Source organism: Aptenodytes patagonicus, chromosome 2, assembly GCF_965638725.1.
Source record: "Aptenodytes patagonicus chromosome 2, bAptPat1.pri.cur, whole genome shotgun sequence".
In the NCBI taxonomy this organism is placed as follows: Eukaryota; Metazoa; Chordata; class Aves; order Sphenisciformes; family Spheniscidae; genus Aptenodytes; species Aptenodytes patagonicus.
In genome coordinates, this window is record NC_134950.1 from 121,592,452 (window position 1) to 121,608,097 (window position 15,646).

The window sequence follows — 15,646 nt, forward strand, 5'->3', positions numbered from 1 at the left end:
CACATCCTCTGTGCTAGCAATCTTTCAAAGCATACTTACACCAGCTTTATGATAGTGTATTTGGAAGTACCAGTTCTGTACCAAAACCCTGCTATTTTAGAGTGAAATTTACAGCACGTGAAACAACATAAATGGTGCATTTAGCTTTTGGTACCTGAAGCCCTGAAAAGAATTGCCAGACTGGCTGGAAGCAGTCCTTGAGTGGGTACACTCTCCATACAGCAGGTACACAGGAGGATTTTCAATGCACACACGTTCACATTCCCACCCTAACAGCCCAGTTGCCTGCAATACTGCAGATGTCCATTATTTCCACAAAGTATGACAAGATTTTTGGGTCGTTTGTTTTGTCGAAAGGTTAAGTCATGAGATCCAAAACTTGGATTATTTCTGTCTATGTGATTTCAAGTTCATGGATAAGCATAAAGTTGTTGCCCTGTTCTGTTACTCAATTTTAGAAATATCTGTTGGGAATGACAACCTAACACACAGTTTCACAACACACATGCAATGTACGTATAAAAAAATGCACTACATTTCCAAAGAAAGATAATTTCCCAAATCCAGTTTCGTTATAAGAAAAGGTATTGCATGGCATACATCTGTTGATCATGTATTTCTTCTTTAAAGAAGCGTACAGAAATTAAGATTCATCCTATTCAAATGAGTATTTTCTTAGTATTTCATCCAAATGTACCGGCTACACATTAAAAAAAAAAAAGTAAAATTTAGTAGATTTAAATCCACCAACATCACTCAAATCACTTATGTGTTGCCACGTGCTACTACCATAAAAGTTTAAAACCACAAGGTGAAAAGTACCTTCTTCCAAGATATCAAGGCTCTGCCTGTTAAATGTGCGGTCTCTCTTATTTTCCTTTTCATAGTCATATTCGAAGTTTTCCTCTTCGTTTACTGACATTGCTGAAGTTATCCCAGATAGACACGATATGATGCCTTAGTCCCACAGGAGATGGGAAGTCATTCCCTCGGAGGCTGTATTTTTGGGGAGAGCAAAGCAAGGTCTCCGCAAAGCAGGATACCATCTTTCCTCACTCACATGCTCAGCCAGGGAGCTCCTGAGCGACTGAGTATTTGCCCTTAGCACAACAGCTTTGTGTTGTACAGATGGGGTGGAGGAGGGAAGAGACCATCTGTCTAATAATTACTAGAAGATTTATGTCATTCCTCATACCACCTCCGAGGGTAGCCAGTTTTTACTCAACAGCTCTACTAGCATATTTCAGACAAAGTAAGTGGGCTGAAAGCCCCTTCCCTGGCACTCCTCATGTCAACAAGGTTCTCTCTCTCCTCCGCCCCTGCTCCTCCAAGTGAAGTGGTAGCTACCCACAAGTGTCTCAGCAACACGGAAGTCCGACTCAGCCTCTGACTGTCACGCCTGGTGAAGGGTGTGCACCTTCACAGAGTTAAATCACCTCTCAGGTTGCCTAATGCTGTAAGTAACAGATTTCACAGGAGTACTGAATAGCCAAAGCCTCTACACACGCGCACGCTAATCCCACCCAGCAGAGAGATCTTGAAAGTTGTGGCTATTGTACAGTATGGTCTGACTGTAGCATCCACCACACACTAAAACCACTGTGTGAAGAATTGGGCTGGGGGGAAGGGAGTGCATGTTTGGGGCTTTTTTTTACTGCTTTTACAAAAAAGATTACTCTTGTATAAAGCATTTAACTGACGTATCACGTCAGCTGTCAAATGCCATGTTTTCCACAGTAACCTTTACTCTTCTGTCTGCTGTGGGAAACAATATACCTCAAGTCCACATATGGCACCCTAGTGCATTTTCAAGGGCATATGTATCTCTTCTCTGTTCAACAACAAACGAAACTCCTTGTGCTCGGACCTCTTGGTTTCCAACAGGTTGTGTTTGCTAAACTTTACTACACTCATAGGGCAGGTTAACTTTCTTATTTAACTTTTTGCAGCTATAGATATTTAATGTTTGCCAAGTTGCCTCCCTTACTTTCAATGGCAAATAGGTACCCTTTGCTGCTTGCAGAGAGCATTCCTATCTACATCACAAGGCAAAGCAGTTGCAGGGAAAGTGGGGGCAATGCAAGGCAAAGGCAGCTCACCACCCTCTGAGGGGACGTAACTGCTAGGGAGGGAGACAAGACAAACTTCACAAGCCAGCAGAACACAACAGTTAGGGTCATGTAGGAACAATTTCTCTATTACCATTTCTCTGGTGGTGTGAAAGTATGAGGTAGTATGAGATGGGAAGGAACTAATTTTATACAATCATGATGAATTACTCTGTTTTAAGTTTTAAACTCTTGGTATTTATATATAAAAAATGTAACAATGTTTATACAAACAATAGCCAAAGGATATGAAATCCACATAAGTGCTTGCTGAGGAAAGGAACACTCATTTCTGAATAAAGAAAGATCTTACTACTCAAGCTTACCAACTTGACCTTTGACTGCCAAAATTTACTGCAATATTCATCAGCAGCAACAGCCTCAAGAACTCAGTTGGGGAAAAAATAGGATTGTCCTTTTCTCCCCATATCATGACATTAAAAGATGTAACTTTAATAATAATGTAATAGGGATTACTTCTAGTTTCTGATTCCTTAGAGCTTTTCTGTGTCTTCATTTCTCCCCTATAACAGTGAATCAAAACTCTTAAAAAAAAAAATCAAAAAATCAGACGGTAAGAGTTTTAAGTACCTACTCGCCATCCAGTGTCAATTTACCACATTTCAGTAATTGCTAGAGAATGGAAATTCAGAGAATAACCAAAACAGTAAGTCTTTTGAAAGAATGCAAGAAGCACCTTTTAAAGCTTAGGTACAGAAAAGTCCACCCCTGCCAACCCTGTTGACATACTGTGGTTTTAATATTGCTGACAAGCGTTCAACTATAGCTAACTGACTAGCTTATAAAGGAGAGCAGGGCAGTGGGTGACACACTGAAAACGTGCATGTTGCTGCCCAATATACATGACAATATACGGAGAGTAAATGAATATTCCTACAAACTGACTTCTGAACTGTGACTCATGTCAACTCATGCCGCACAGAATGACTCTGACATGCAAAAGCTGAAAGATAAGCGTTGCAATGCGTATTTTGATATCAGCATATGATAAATGCTGATGCAAAATCATAATGGGTGGAGGGGGAATGTGTACCTCACCCTCACACTATCAACTCATTTGTAGTGGTATTCTGCATTAAGCCCTTTTACTACTGTAGGAGTATTTACTTGCTAAAGATTAAGAGTCAGGTTTCCAACACAACAACAGAAGCTAAATTGTATATAGTTCTGAAAATACACATTCTAATCAGGAAAGATTCGAAAGATATTTTTAATATCTCCTGTAAACACATACTCAGGGACTTAAAGAACATACCAGACTGAGCATTCATTTTTATGGGTTGCCACTGTGAGGTAAATTTGGCATATTTGCTGCAATCACCACTCTGAACCAGTGGCTAAAGACATTTAATTCCTTTCAGGAAGCTTGCTAAGTGAGTTGCAATGCTTAAAGCACACAGATGCACTTTTCTCACGTAATGCTTGCACCAAGGTGCAGATCGCCTTCAGTAACTTCGCAATCAAACAGGAAACACACAAACCGGGAGCTAGTTTGAAGGGTGAGGCTGGACACAATACAAACAAACCCTCATATCCTGACTCACTATTTCCAAGGAACTCCAGTGCATTCAAATCATTTTAACCTTCCTTTATCAATAAAAATATCTCGACTTTTGCACAACTAACCACATTAATTTTGACCACAATTAACTAATAATAACAATGCTGCATTTAGAACAAACAGATTATGTATAAGCAACCAAGTCCTAAAAACAGTGGCTGAAACAGCAGCACCTGGATTTAAAAATATGTTGATGAAGAAATGTGGGTGTTTTGGGGTGGGCTTTTCAGGAAGGAGGATAAATTGGTCATTGAACATGTGCTTTTTATTAAGATGTACAGTCAAACAAAGTTAGATTGTTCAAATGTTTACAGGTTTTGCACGTTTCCCACTCTTTCAAAATCCCACCCAAATTATCTTCTGTCACTCAATCAAAAGGACAGCACATTACTTTTGCAGAAAGGGAATTAAATGGGATGAATTGGGAAAATGCTTATCCAGAAATTTAGCAGCTGAGGAGAATAAAGAGGAAAAATACCTCTATACTGAAAAAATAAGCCACATAAAGACAACATACAAGTAGAAGTAGCTTAGGTCTGAATGGATAAAGAAGAGTCAGTCAATGGAGGAATAAAGAAAAAGAAGTGACATGGCAAAAAGCAGAAAACTAGGAAAATGGTATAATTGATTACATGTATATAAGCAAGGTTCAACCATATTTATCAGGAAAGAGATAAAGTACAGAGGAGCAAAACAAGAACAACCTGAATGAGAATTTTAGCTGCATACCTATAGAGCAAGGGCTGTTTCAGAGATTGCACGCCACAGGCATTTGTAACATTCTCACAGATTTAGATTGCATACCTGCAGTCAGCATCCACTTAACATCCAGAGTAACACCAGGGTTACTCTGTCAACAGGGATGGAGACAAAAGGGGCTAATGTATGAGGGAGACGATGACTCATCATAAATGCCCAACCATCAGCCAAGCTCCTACTGTAAGGGAGAAGGTGTCAAGGAAAACATATTTTAAGTAAAAAGGTTGACTGTGCCACCCACAGAGCTGGCAAATGTGTGTTTGCCAGGTGACCTGTAACTAAGGTGTACAGAGAAGAAACATGGAGAAACAAGAACTCTTGAAGAGCTACAGCAGGGAATGTGAAATAGTCTTCTAATGCTACCTTAAAGGAGTGATCAAAAAAAAAAAAAAAAGGAAAAAAAAAAGAAAGAGAACCAGGACACAGTCTCACATCTGCAAAGGCACAATAATATAAGCAAGGCAAGGATAAGTAATCATGCTTAAAGTGGCCGAGAGGTCAAGGAGAACAGGCATTAACATTGTTAATTATTGTTCAGCTAAAAAGAAAGTTAGGGAATTTGCTGATAATCGTTTCAGTGGAGTGGAAAATAGAACAGAGGAGAGGAGCTCCAAACTGCAAACAGAACAAGAGACGAAAACATTTCAATGTGTGCAGGAAGAAAATAGAGGTAGGAGTTGAAAGTCATAGACAAGAGCGAAAGCAGGACAAGGGGGTGCCGGAATGACCAAGAGAGCGAGAAAAAGTTGCTTAGGCAAACATAAAAGGGGTTAGAAGCTTCGGCACATGTGGCAAACAGGGCATGCAGTGTAATCGGCAGGGGAAAAAAGAAAAAGACACTATTTTCTCCACTAGAAATTGCTGAAACTCATGGCCAACAAAAGAAGGAGGAAAGAGCCAATTGCACATATGCAAAGTCATCTGGAATTGTAGGCAATGAACTCTCAGGCATTAGCATGGAGTTGTTCAGCTAGAAATAAATGAGTAATGGAAGAAACTACAAGAAAAGTAATTTGATCCAAAGTCAACCTGGATTTCTCTAGAAAGCATTGTTCATTGAGATGATGAAAAACATTGGCGTAAGAAAGAGGCAGGGGGAGAAGGCTATTCATAAAGATTTCTATGGGTATCTACTTATCTGTTTATTTAGCTGTTTGGGAGTTTGTGAGTTCTTTGCATTATTTTTTCACCCAAGTTGCATTGTGTGCATTTTTTAAAAATCTTTTTGTTTTTCTCTAAAAAACACCTAGATGAACCTAGACTTTTATACTGCTACCTTTCACAATAAAAGTCTGCAAAAGTTTCACCTCTTCCTCTTTTATCATTGGTTCTGTCAATCTCGAAGTCTGCTATGAAAACAACTACTTTCCTACTCGTGTACACACCCAGCTCTTTCCCCTTCCCCATTCCATCCACACAGTATATTTCATTAATGCCAAATAAGGTGACAACTGTCACTCATATTGTAACATATCATACTTGAAAATGTATCTAAAAAGCAGTGTAATAGTTGTTATTTATAGAAGTTTCAATTTATTGTAATATTAGTTAACACCAGTGATTCAATCTTCAGATAAATGGGGTGTGACATTTTATTGTCTAATTCAATCTGCTCCTACCAAAAATAAACTGTGAAGGACCTTATGTAAAGGGATTAATTCATTATTCCAACCCTAGAAAGTCTTTGTAAAGATTTGTAAGTTGTAAATTTTGAGCACTCGTTCATTTGCTTTTGCAAATTACCGCCAGCAAATGCAAGTTGAAGACATCATTACTATGTTGGTCCATATAGAAGTTCATTAAATCTGAGGTAACAGTGAGAATCACTTCTTTACGTACTAAGTTAAATAATAGCATTAAAACCTTATATCCTGGTATAACTTTGGAGTGCTTTTTTCCTTGAAGAACAAGAAACCACACGCTGCTAAAATAATTATTTAAGAAAGTAAAACAAGTGAAGTCACACCTTTTAGATGGAAATCTGAGTCCCAGTGGCTTTGACAAAGAATGTATGAACAATTTAATCAGAAAAATAATTCTGTAGGATAATATCTTGTGAGGTTTTCTATTAGTTTCAAGGTACCACCGACCCTGCTCCAATGTTATAATTACCAGAAAGGCCGAACTGGGTAGGATTCACAATTGAATGCACACATACATCTGCGCTCAAGAGGGTCCATGTATAGCAGAGAAATAAGCTCTCTAACTACACTTCATCTTGTCTTAAAATAGATATTCAAAACAGGTCAGCTGAGCTGCAACTGCCTATCACACCCTATTGAATATAAAAAGCGTCTCAGGCAAATGACTGGTATCGACAAATATATGGTAGAAAAACCAAACATCAATCAAGAGACAGGCATTTCTCATAACATGCCATCTGCTCTAGGTTTTTGAAAAAGCTCCATCTTCTACTATACTTTAAAGATGCCTTCTGTCTCCCACTACAATTAGAATACCTTTCTCCACCAACAGGAAATGTCAATCCTATTTTAAACCCAAACTAATATGCTAGTATCAAAGGTCAAAGACGATACCTTCCACCACACCTCTTCCACCGCACCTCTCAAATCCTCTCTCTCTCGCACACTTCAACTGGCAGAAACAAAAGCAAGCTACCCCCATAAAATTCCATTAAAACTTATGAGACTAATATTTACCTGAGAGGCCAAGACAAGACTGACAGCACTATCCTTCCATCATGTAAAAAGAAGTATTTTAATTTAAAATAACTAACTAACTAAATATAAATTAAAGAAGCATTGTGCCTTACCTGCAAGGAGATTTTTCCCTATCAGACTTCAAACCCTGCTTTCCAGCTTTAAACCCTGCTTTGTCTTAGGGGAGAACTCCCCAAGCACTTCAAGCAGCCAGCCAGCACATACTCTAGCTGACTCTCTGTAGATCTCAGCTCATGGAAGCAGTATGCTGGGCGGGGGCTGAGCACTCACAAGAAAACTTGTAAGCCCAGAATCAGACCAACCACTACAGTGCTCCCGAGGCCCTGATCCCACAAGGTATTTAAATGCTTGCCCAACACCTGTTGCTTATTCCATGACAGTGGAACTCCCATAGTTTCTCCAGTGCAGCACACACCTTAAGACCAAACTGATGAGCAGATGAGCTCTTAGCTCAGACATTCAGGCATGCCACACTTCTGCATAATGACACTTTGACCAGACAAAGGACCATAAAAAAAAAGAAGGTTATTTGTATTTAACCTGGGAAAAAAGTCAGCTACAGTGTTTAATGACAGTACAACTGTTCTATTTTTTAAGCTTCTAAAACCAGGCCAACTCTGCCTGTTACATCATGCAGATTAATCAGATGCTACAGTATTTACTAGGGTTAAACCTAGAGGATAAAGGTTACATAATGGATTCAGTCCAACTTAAAAGTGGTCAGATCTTTCAAATAAATATGCACCTTTCCTCTTTGAACACCTGGACAGGAATAATCAATTAAACATAAGAGAAGTTCAAGTTTAACAAGCTTCTAAAATTGCATTCTGTTCCGAAATCTAGTACAGAGAAACAGATGGAGGCATATGTCACTCCAAAGACCATAAAAACCCATTCAAATTTTGTCACACATACCTTTGCTCTTCATGTCCCCTCTGATACTGTTATCAAAGACACTATGAAATATCTTTGCGTACTACATACGTACAACATCCCCTGGGCCTACACTCCTTACCGCTTTCTGTTCTTTTCTTCACTGTGATCTTGGACTTGCCTCGTTTAAGCCAAGCTCTCCAACCAGAATAAAATCCACACACAACTACTGCCTTCCAAAGGCTGCGTTTTATTTTAGATGTTACCACTGAGTGCCATCGATGAGGAATCTTGATTTTTCCACTCTGCTCAGAGTACAGTTTTAGCCATTCCTTATCCTTCCTCATGTGCCTTCTATCAGAAGCCTGATGAAAACATTCAGTGCTCTGATAAAGAAATAATTGCCCAAACAAACATTAGAAAAACTGCAAGAGGCCCAGAAGGTAGTGCTTGCCAGAGTTTGCAATTTTTCCAATTCCAAAAGTTAACCTGCTCACTTTTAAGAAGCTATAGTTTTAAATGTCTTTCACAGACAAAAACCAGCGAGAAAGCATGTACTGCCTATTAACACATTAAATATATACATATTACAGCATTTTGGTAATGCAGAAAAAACACAAAGACTTAAAACTCAAACCAATACAGAATCTTACAGTAAGTGTATTTAAATTCAGCTGAATTATTATATATACAGTTAGCGTTTCAAATATTTCTCCCCCTGCCCAAAGGCTGCTCATATAGTGCATATGCTCCTCTGCCACTCCCTTTGAAAAAGAGAAAGCTATACAGCAGAGTCTCTTGCAGCATGCTCACAAGAGATGTTGAGGTGCAACAGAGATGCGGGCATCTCCGCTACACCAGGGTGCTGCCTTTTTCAAGGTACTTCATTTTTAAAACCATTGAATAACGATGGTCCAGTCTTACAAGCTCCAAATTCTGCAACAAGAGGTTAGAAAGAAATATTTACCATCTGTGCATTCTTCATAATACCAGTCCAGTTCATAATAATCTGCTTCAATAAATTTCTGCATAGTCAGTACCCTTCAGCAACATAGACGAGATTTCACTTCGCTGCTAAGGTCAAGTGAAATGCAGCCATGCCTTCCTGCCTTTGCAAAATACCATAGCGCAAGGAAGCTCACAGAAAGCTGAAAATGAGCTGCACATCTTCAATGAGGCTGCAACTAAAATAAAAGGGGGGTGTGAAGGGTGTATTCGGGGAAAAAAATATAAAATAAAAAAAAAAAAATAGAAAAAGGATGCAGAAGGGAGAAGCAGATGCCCTGGCGGCTGCTCTAATAAAGCAGCTCTGCACAGGAGCCTTGGATGGGTGTTAACAAAATCATCCTATCAAAAGGCTGATGCGCTGACGTGGGGGACACACACCACCGCCTGGCTGTTTCTAACTCATTCCTTTCCTCCCTAGTCTCCACATCTCTTTCAGTCTAACACGTTGCCATGGAGACGAGCTGGCTCCAAAAGAGATGCAGAGATGAAGCAAATGCATTTTGCTGTTTCTGGCTTTAAGAGACTAGAAGTACCCCTCCATACTGGAAACAAAAATCCTTGCTCAGAAAGATGATACAACTCTCTGCTGACTGCTCACAACAACAGCATCATGCCATGGCAATTCACTGGGTACATGCAGTACATTAATAATGAAAATCTAGTCCATTACTACTCTCCTCCACACAGTTTGATAAAAGCCTGCCTTCCCCATGGAAAATGAAACTACATTACTGCTTTGTTACACTATTCTGGGCCGATATAATAGAATCCTTTATGCATCCTGTTATTGCAAAAATGGCAAACAAAAAATGAAAGAATCAGAAAAATCAGGACAGCAATACATTTCCCCTTGCAATAAAGCTAATCTGCTTCTACTTTTTGCCCTCTCCATGAACCACTGACCCTTTTTTTTTCCCAAGCATCTAAGCTTCATAGCCAAAAACAAGGGGTTAGGACAGACTTTCACTATTCCTCAAAATGCTGAAGGTCGTCACACAGAATAGCTTAATGTTCATGTTCAATGTTTTGGAAATGAAAAAAAAGACTTTACTTTTGCAGCACCCGATAAAAATTGTGTTTAAGCTATTAGAAGAGAATCTGCCTGAGGAACAGACGGCATTAAATCATCATCATCAGACACAGCAATTCAAAAAGCATGTCTGAATCTGTGCAGGTACAGTTTCCAAAGGGATTGACATCCATTTTGTTCATAACCGCCACATATTCTTCACCCCTTTCTCCCCCTTTTTAAGGAAAATGTATTTCTTTGTGAACACCAGTAGAAGCATTGGTATAGATTAAGTTGCAACAAATGTTAATAACACAAGGTAGGAGGCCATATTAGGTCTGACCAAGGAGGTGTCTGTCTAGCCGAAGACTCCATCCACAAGAACAGCCATGAGCAGGTAAGGGAGAACTAGCCAATATTTCCCTCAACTGCCCTCTCAACCTCCAATTTTTTCCAGCTTTAGAGACAGCCTGAGACAGATACAGTTTGTACTTTTAGCAATTCTTGAAGGACTTACTTGAGCCCACGTACAGTTTTAGCACCTCCAACACCCTCTTGCAAGGAGTTCCACACATATACTATTCATGATAGAAGAAACCCTCACCTTTTGCTTTGCAACTCACTTTCACTAACTTAATTCTATGCTTCCAGCTCTGGAAATCTGAACACTCAATTAATCTCTCCTTTCCAATCACTCATGATTTTGCAGATTTCTATTAAGCTCCCTCTCACTCATGTCTAGGCTGTTACCACTTACTCCCTGACTGGTACCACTTTGCTTTACTGTAACAGAAATAGGTAAGGCATAGTCAAGCTATACAGAGGAAAATACATCGGAGTCATGACCACATTAGTATTTCAGCTTTACTGGTATAAAAAATTATCACTGCAGTAACTCTGAGCTTGGGAATTGCCACATCCCTTTTATATATTGATAGCTGAAGCACAGATTAACAGATCTGTTCACACGTCTGCCACACGTTTGTCAGTGGCAATTGGCTATGTTACTCACTCAACTCCAAGTTCCAGTTCACGGCCAAACTCAAATACACCTTTGCCTGCAAGTACATTATTTCACCGGAAAATAACATGTTTCTAAGTCTTCAAATTAAAAAACAAAACAGAACAAACCACTGTGTTCATCCTACAATATAGTAACCTATTTGGCAATATACAAAGGATTCCCCTCTACTCAGCAGTGGTGAGGCCACGCACGGGTTACTGTGTCCAGTTCTGGGCTCCCCAGTGTAAGAGAGACATGGACATACTGGAGAGAGTCCAGTGAAGGGCCATGAAGATGAAGAGACCAGAGCATCCTCCTATGAGGAAAGGCTGAAAGAGCTGGGACTGGAGAAGAGAAGGCTCAGGGGGGACCTCGTCAATGTGTATAAATACCTGAAGGGAGGGCACACAGAGGACGGAGCCAGGCTCTTTTCAGTGGTGCCCAGTGACAGGACCAGAGGCAATGGGCACAAACTGACACACAGGAGGTTCCCCCTGAACATAAGAATTATTTTATTTATTTTTTAATGTGAGGGTGTCTGAGGACTGACACAGCCTGCTCTAGGGGAACCTGCCTGAGCAGGGAGGTTGGACCAGATGAATTGCAGAGGTCCCTTCCAACCTCAACCATTCTGTGATTTTGTAGTTCAAGGGCCTCCACCCATTTACTTCATTTGTTTAATTGCCACAGACTAAGATTCTTTGAACTTCTTTCATTACACAAAATACTTTTTAACTTCCTAGACAGTAGGAACAAGGGCACATGGTTTCAGCCTACTGTGAACTTTAAAGATTCAGAGACTGAAGTGCTAAAGCTCTTCCTCAAACACAGATCCCCCTTGCCCCTATGAGATGCTCCCGGGCCAGGAAGCAAACTGCAATCCATGTCTCTAAACCACTGGTTTTGTTTAACTTTACTCTTACATCCCTGTCCGTTGTTCTCCCCAAGCCAGCCTTGGCCACCTGGGGCCAAGGCCGGCAGCTCTCCTACTGGGGTGGCAATCACTCAGTCTCCGGATGAGGAGATACAATGTTTGCATTTCAGTTACTGCTGGTGGACAGCTGAGTTGGTGTAATACCCAAGTAAAGTTAGTCAACCTGCTCTAAGCTAGAAGTATTGACATTCTTGGGAGGCTAACTCAAAGCAAAGCAGCACAGCCTTAATCAAGGCACCACCACATCCACTGGCACTTCCCCCCCATTTGTTACTTTTGCATCAAACTAACCTTAGCCCTCCTGAAATCAGAGGTACACTGAGGTAACAAGGGTCTGAAAAGCAAAACTTACTCTCATTTTGACAGGGATCACATTATTTTTGGCTTCATTCTGCTGATTAGTTTTTTAGTATGCTCAATATTGATATGAAAGCAATACAGTAAGTGTATGTGACCTTCAGGTTAGTAAATCACAAAGGATTATACAAAAGTCATTAAAAGCCTTTGGACTTGCAAAGGTCATACAATTATCTTAAAAAAAAAAAAATCATATTTTCAACAGTGCAAGCATTTTTGCCAAATGTGATCCTTCTGCCCTCACACTGTGCCATCTTAAAACAGAAGAATGTGACAAAGCACTCCAGCCCTAGCTCAGTCTTGCAAAATTTCAGTTATGCGTACTCACAAGGCAAGAACTGCACATGCTATTAAATGCAATTAAGGCTACACTGTTAAAATACTGTCAGAGAAAAATAAAGGTTCCTATGGCAACATTAACTCAATTGCTCTGCATATAAGCTATTTGTTCCACTTGCATTATTTTTGTCCAAAAGGTAATTTCAGTCTGGTAATGCTATTAAACAAGCATTTAAAATATAATGAATGAACATTGGCTACCAGCTTAAATTGCTGCAGTGACTCCCTCCTTTCTATTTTCTGACATTTTAAACAAAGGAAATCTTCAACATGCTAGAATTTTCTTCTCACTGTGCTCCCACCTGCAGACCGCCCCCCCCTTCAACGAGACAGAATAAAAATAGCTCAAGGTGGGGGGTTTGGGCTTTTTATTTGTTTTATCGAAATTTTTCTACAGATCTGATTGGAAACATATTGGTGTTATCCAGAAAGGCATTATTTTTCTGTGGAAAAAATCACGTGTGCTCAAATGATTTCAGAACTCCTCAAGGACTTGGAAACATGGGATAAGTGTATGAACTTCCCAGTGTGAAGAGAGAAACCCTGGAGAGACAGAATACTATATATCCAGGTATCCACATGCAAGCATCCCCTCAATTATATGAGAAATTGTAGCTCTATAGAAGGGGGCTGGAAGGGTTGTCAAGTTGAACATGAAAGTCTGACCAGGCCGACAAGGCAGCTGCATGCTTGCAGAACCCCCTCTTTCGACCTCTGCAGCTCTACTTTTCCTTCCTACAGCTATACATCAGACTCAACTTACGTAAAACTTACCAGAACGGTACATTTTTCTGGTGGACTGCTTCTGCAAACATTAAACTTCTGTGTATTCAAATCTCCATATTACAACACTGCATTTGGCTGGGGTATTACTTTGTCAGTTGCCTAAAAGTTCATATAAAACTTGAGTTTAAGAAAGATTTCAGGTAATAGTTCTGTGACTATAAGGGACTTGCTTTTTCCTATTCCAAAGCTAAGTAGTTATTCACATTCATTCAGACACTCCCTTCCAGCTGCTGGATTTTGTCCTATTTTTCTCTTTAGTTTTAAAGCAAATAAAACCCCCACTTTTATTTGTTCTCCACAGACCAAAATATACAGACTGATAAAGAATTCCGGCAGCCAACTCTGATCAGCTAGACTGAGCACTCTTTAAGTGTGTGGTTACAAAGGGGTTTTATTAGGCACAAAAGTTGACTTGAAAAGCTCACGAGCCCTCTCCTCCTTCCCTTTTGCTGCAATAAATCTCTGCCATAGGTCAACGCTAAACTGGTCTGCCTAAATTAGCCAGGTCATAAAAATCACACAAACTCTTTTCCTTGTTTGGAGAGAATTTTTGACAAAGATAGTTTCAGGAAAAACTATGGACATGAGGAAAAATTTCTTTACTGAAAGAGTGGTTAAACATTGGAACAGGCTGCCCAGGGAAGTGGTTGAGTCCCCATCCCTGGAGGTATTGAAAAGACGTGTAGATGAGGCACTTAGGGACATGGTTTAGTGGGCATGGTGGTGTTGGGTTGATGGTTGGACTCGATGATCTTAGAGGTCTCTTCCAACCTTAATGATTCTATGATTCAACTACCCCATTTATAAACATGGCCTCTCAAGAAAGTTGTAGCAGCACACTCAAGGATGCACTGAACCGTGCTGCTAGGGTGCAAAGCAGCAGCAAGTCATCTCTGCTGGCAAATAAAGTATTCAAAGAATGTCATTACGTAGTATGTCACTATAAATCATGTGTTCCCATGCTTAGTCATTCTCAGCTTTCTTCTCCAAACCTTTTCCAATTCTGGGAGGATCCTTTGAAACAGAACACCGGAGCTGGATGGAGTATTTCCATGGCAGCTGCAACAGTGTATTACCTCCCATTTGATGAACTCTGGGTCACATTTCTTCTCTTGGCTACAGCATCACGTGAGGATGTGCAGATAATTAAACACCATTTCCTTTCATTATTTTCTACAGTCTCCAACACAGTCGCCACCACTCAGGATAAAGTTGCCCACCCCATTAACATCGTCTGGAGTCCTTTTTATCAGAGCAGCTGTACAGTCCACCACTATGCAATGCATGTGGTTAATAGTCAGGCATTGCCACAATACTTACTTTGCAAACTGACTTTTTTTAACTGACTTTAAAAAAAAAGAAAGTTATTAAAGAGCATTAAAAAGGAAAGAAAGCATATTTAAGAGTCCAACCGATTTTCAAGGACAGGCTGGCATACCGTTATTTCTAAATTGAGATCTCATTTACTGAAGTGAAGAGTTACTGGTGTTTCACCTTCTAAAAGAACACTGAACAGGAGTCATCCTGTGACTGCACATGTAGTAAGAGCAAACAACTCTGCAACTTAGGACAGAGGTCTCTTCCAGTGTAGTATTTTGCTTAGCAAGAAGTCACTGCAGCTTGCTTAACCTGAAAAGAGGGGAACCAGAGCAGTGACAGCATTGTATCAGCAGCTTTCAGAATTGGTATTTAGAAAAATGGGTGCTTCAGATTTGATTGACTCCACTTCATCAAAATGCGATTACTGTTCAGGGCTTCAAAATGGTACAGGTACTTCCTACAGATGGGACAGAGCTGGTCCCTTCTGAACTCTGTAAGGGCACACTGACCTCACCTGGTACAGACAAAAGACTGACGCAGAGAAGAGCCTAACCGTTCTCCCACTGAAACAAAATGATTTAACGTGCGACAGGGGCAGACAGATGAAATTAAATTACTTAAGGACAAAAACCTGTTTTCCCACATGAAAGGATTATTTCTCCCTTCCCCCAAATTATTACTGGAGAGTACTATATTTGCATTTGTATAAAATCAAAATTGATGTGGTCTTCAGCAACCTACCTGCAAAACTAGCTGCATAGTTTAATTAAGGTATCACTGGGCATACTTAAATACTGTAAGTGAGACCATGGTAGCAAGGGCTGGACATTTAAGACAATACACCCCTATCCAGCATAAAGAAATGAAGAAGAGTAAACCTTTAAAGA

The 15,646-nt window shown here is 40.0% G+C and overlaps 1 protein-coding gene across 11 annotated transcripts in view; it reads right to left on the minus strand.

Annotated features, from left to right (window-relative positions):
* Positions 1 to 15,646, minus strand: part of TRAK1 (trafficking kinesin protein 1) — a 143,093-nt gene that overhangs the window by 51,063 nt on the left and 76,384 nt on the right. The window contains exon 1 of one of the 11 annotated variants that reach the window (XM_076331005.1): positions 8,971 to 9,300. The exons of 9 other annotated variants lie outside the window; for them this stretch is intronic. In XM_076331005.1, the coding sequence (XP_076187120.1) occupies positions 8,971 to 9,034 (64 nt within the window). In that variant the 5' untranslated portion in view covers positions 9,035 to 9,300. Of the gene's footprint in view, positions 1 to 8,970; positions 9,301 to 15,646 lie in introns of those variants that run through there. One more of the 11 variants, XM_076331009.1, reaches the window with a different exon arrangement.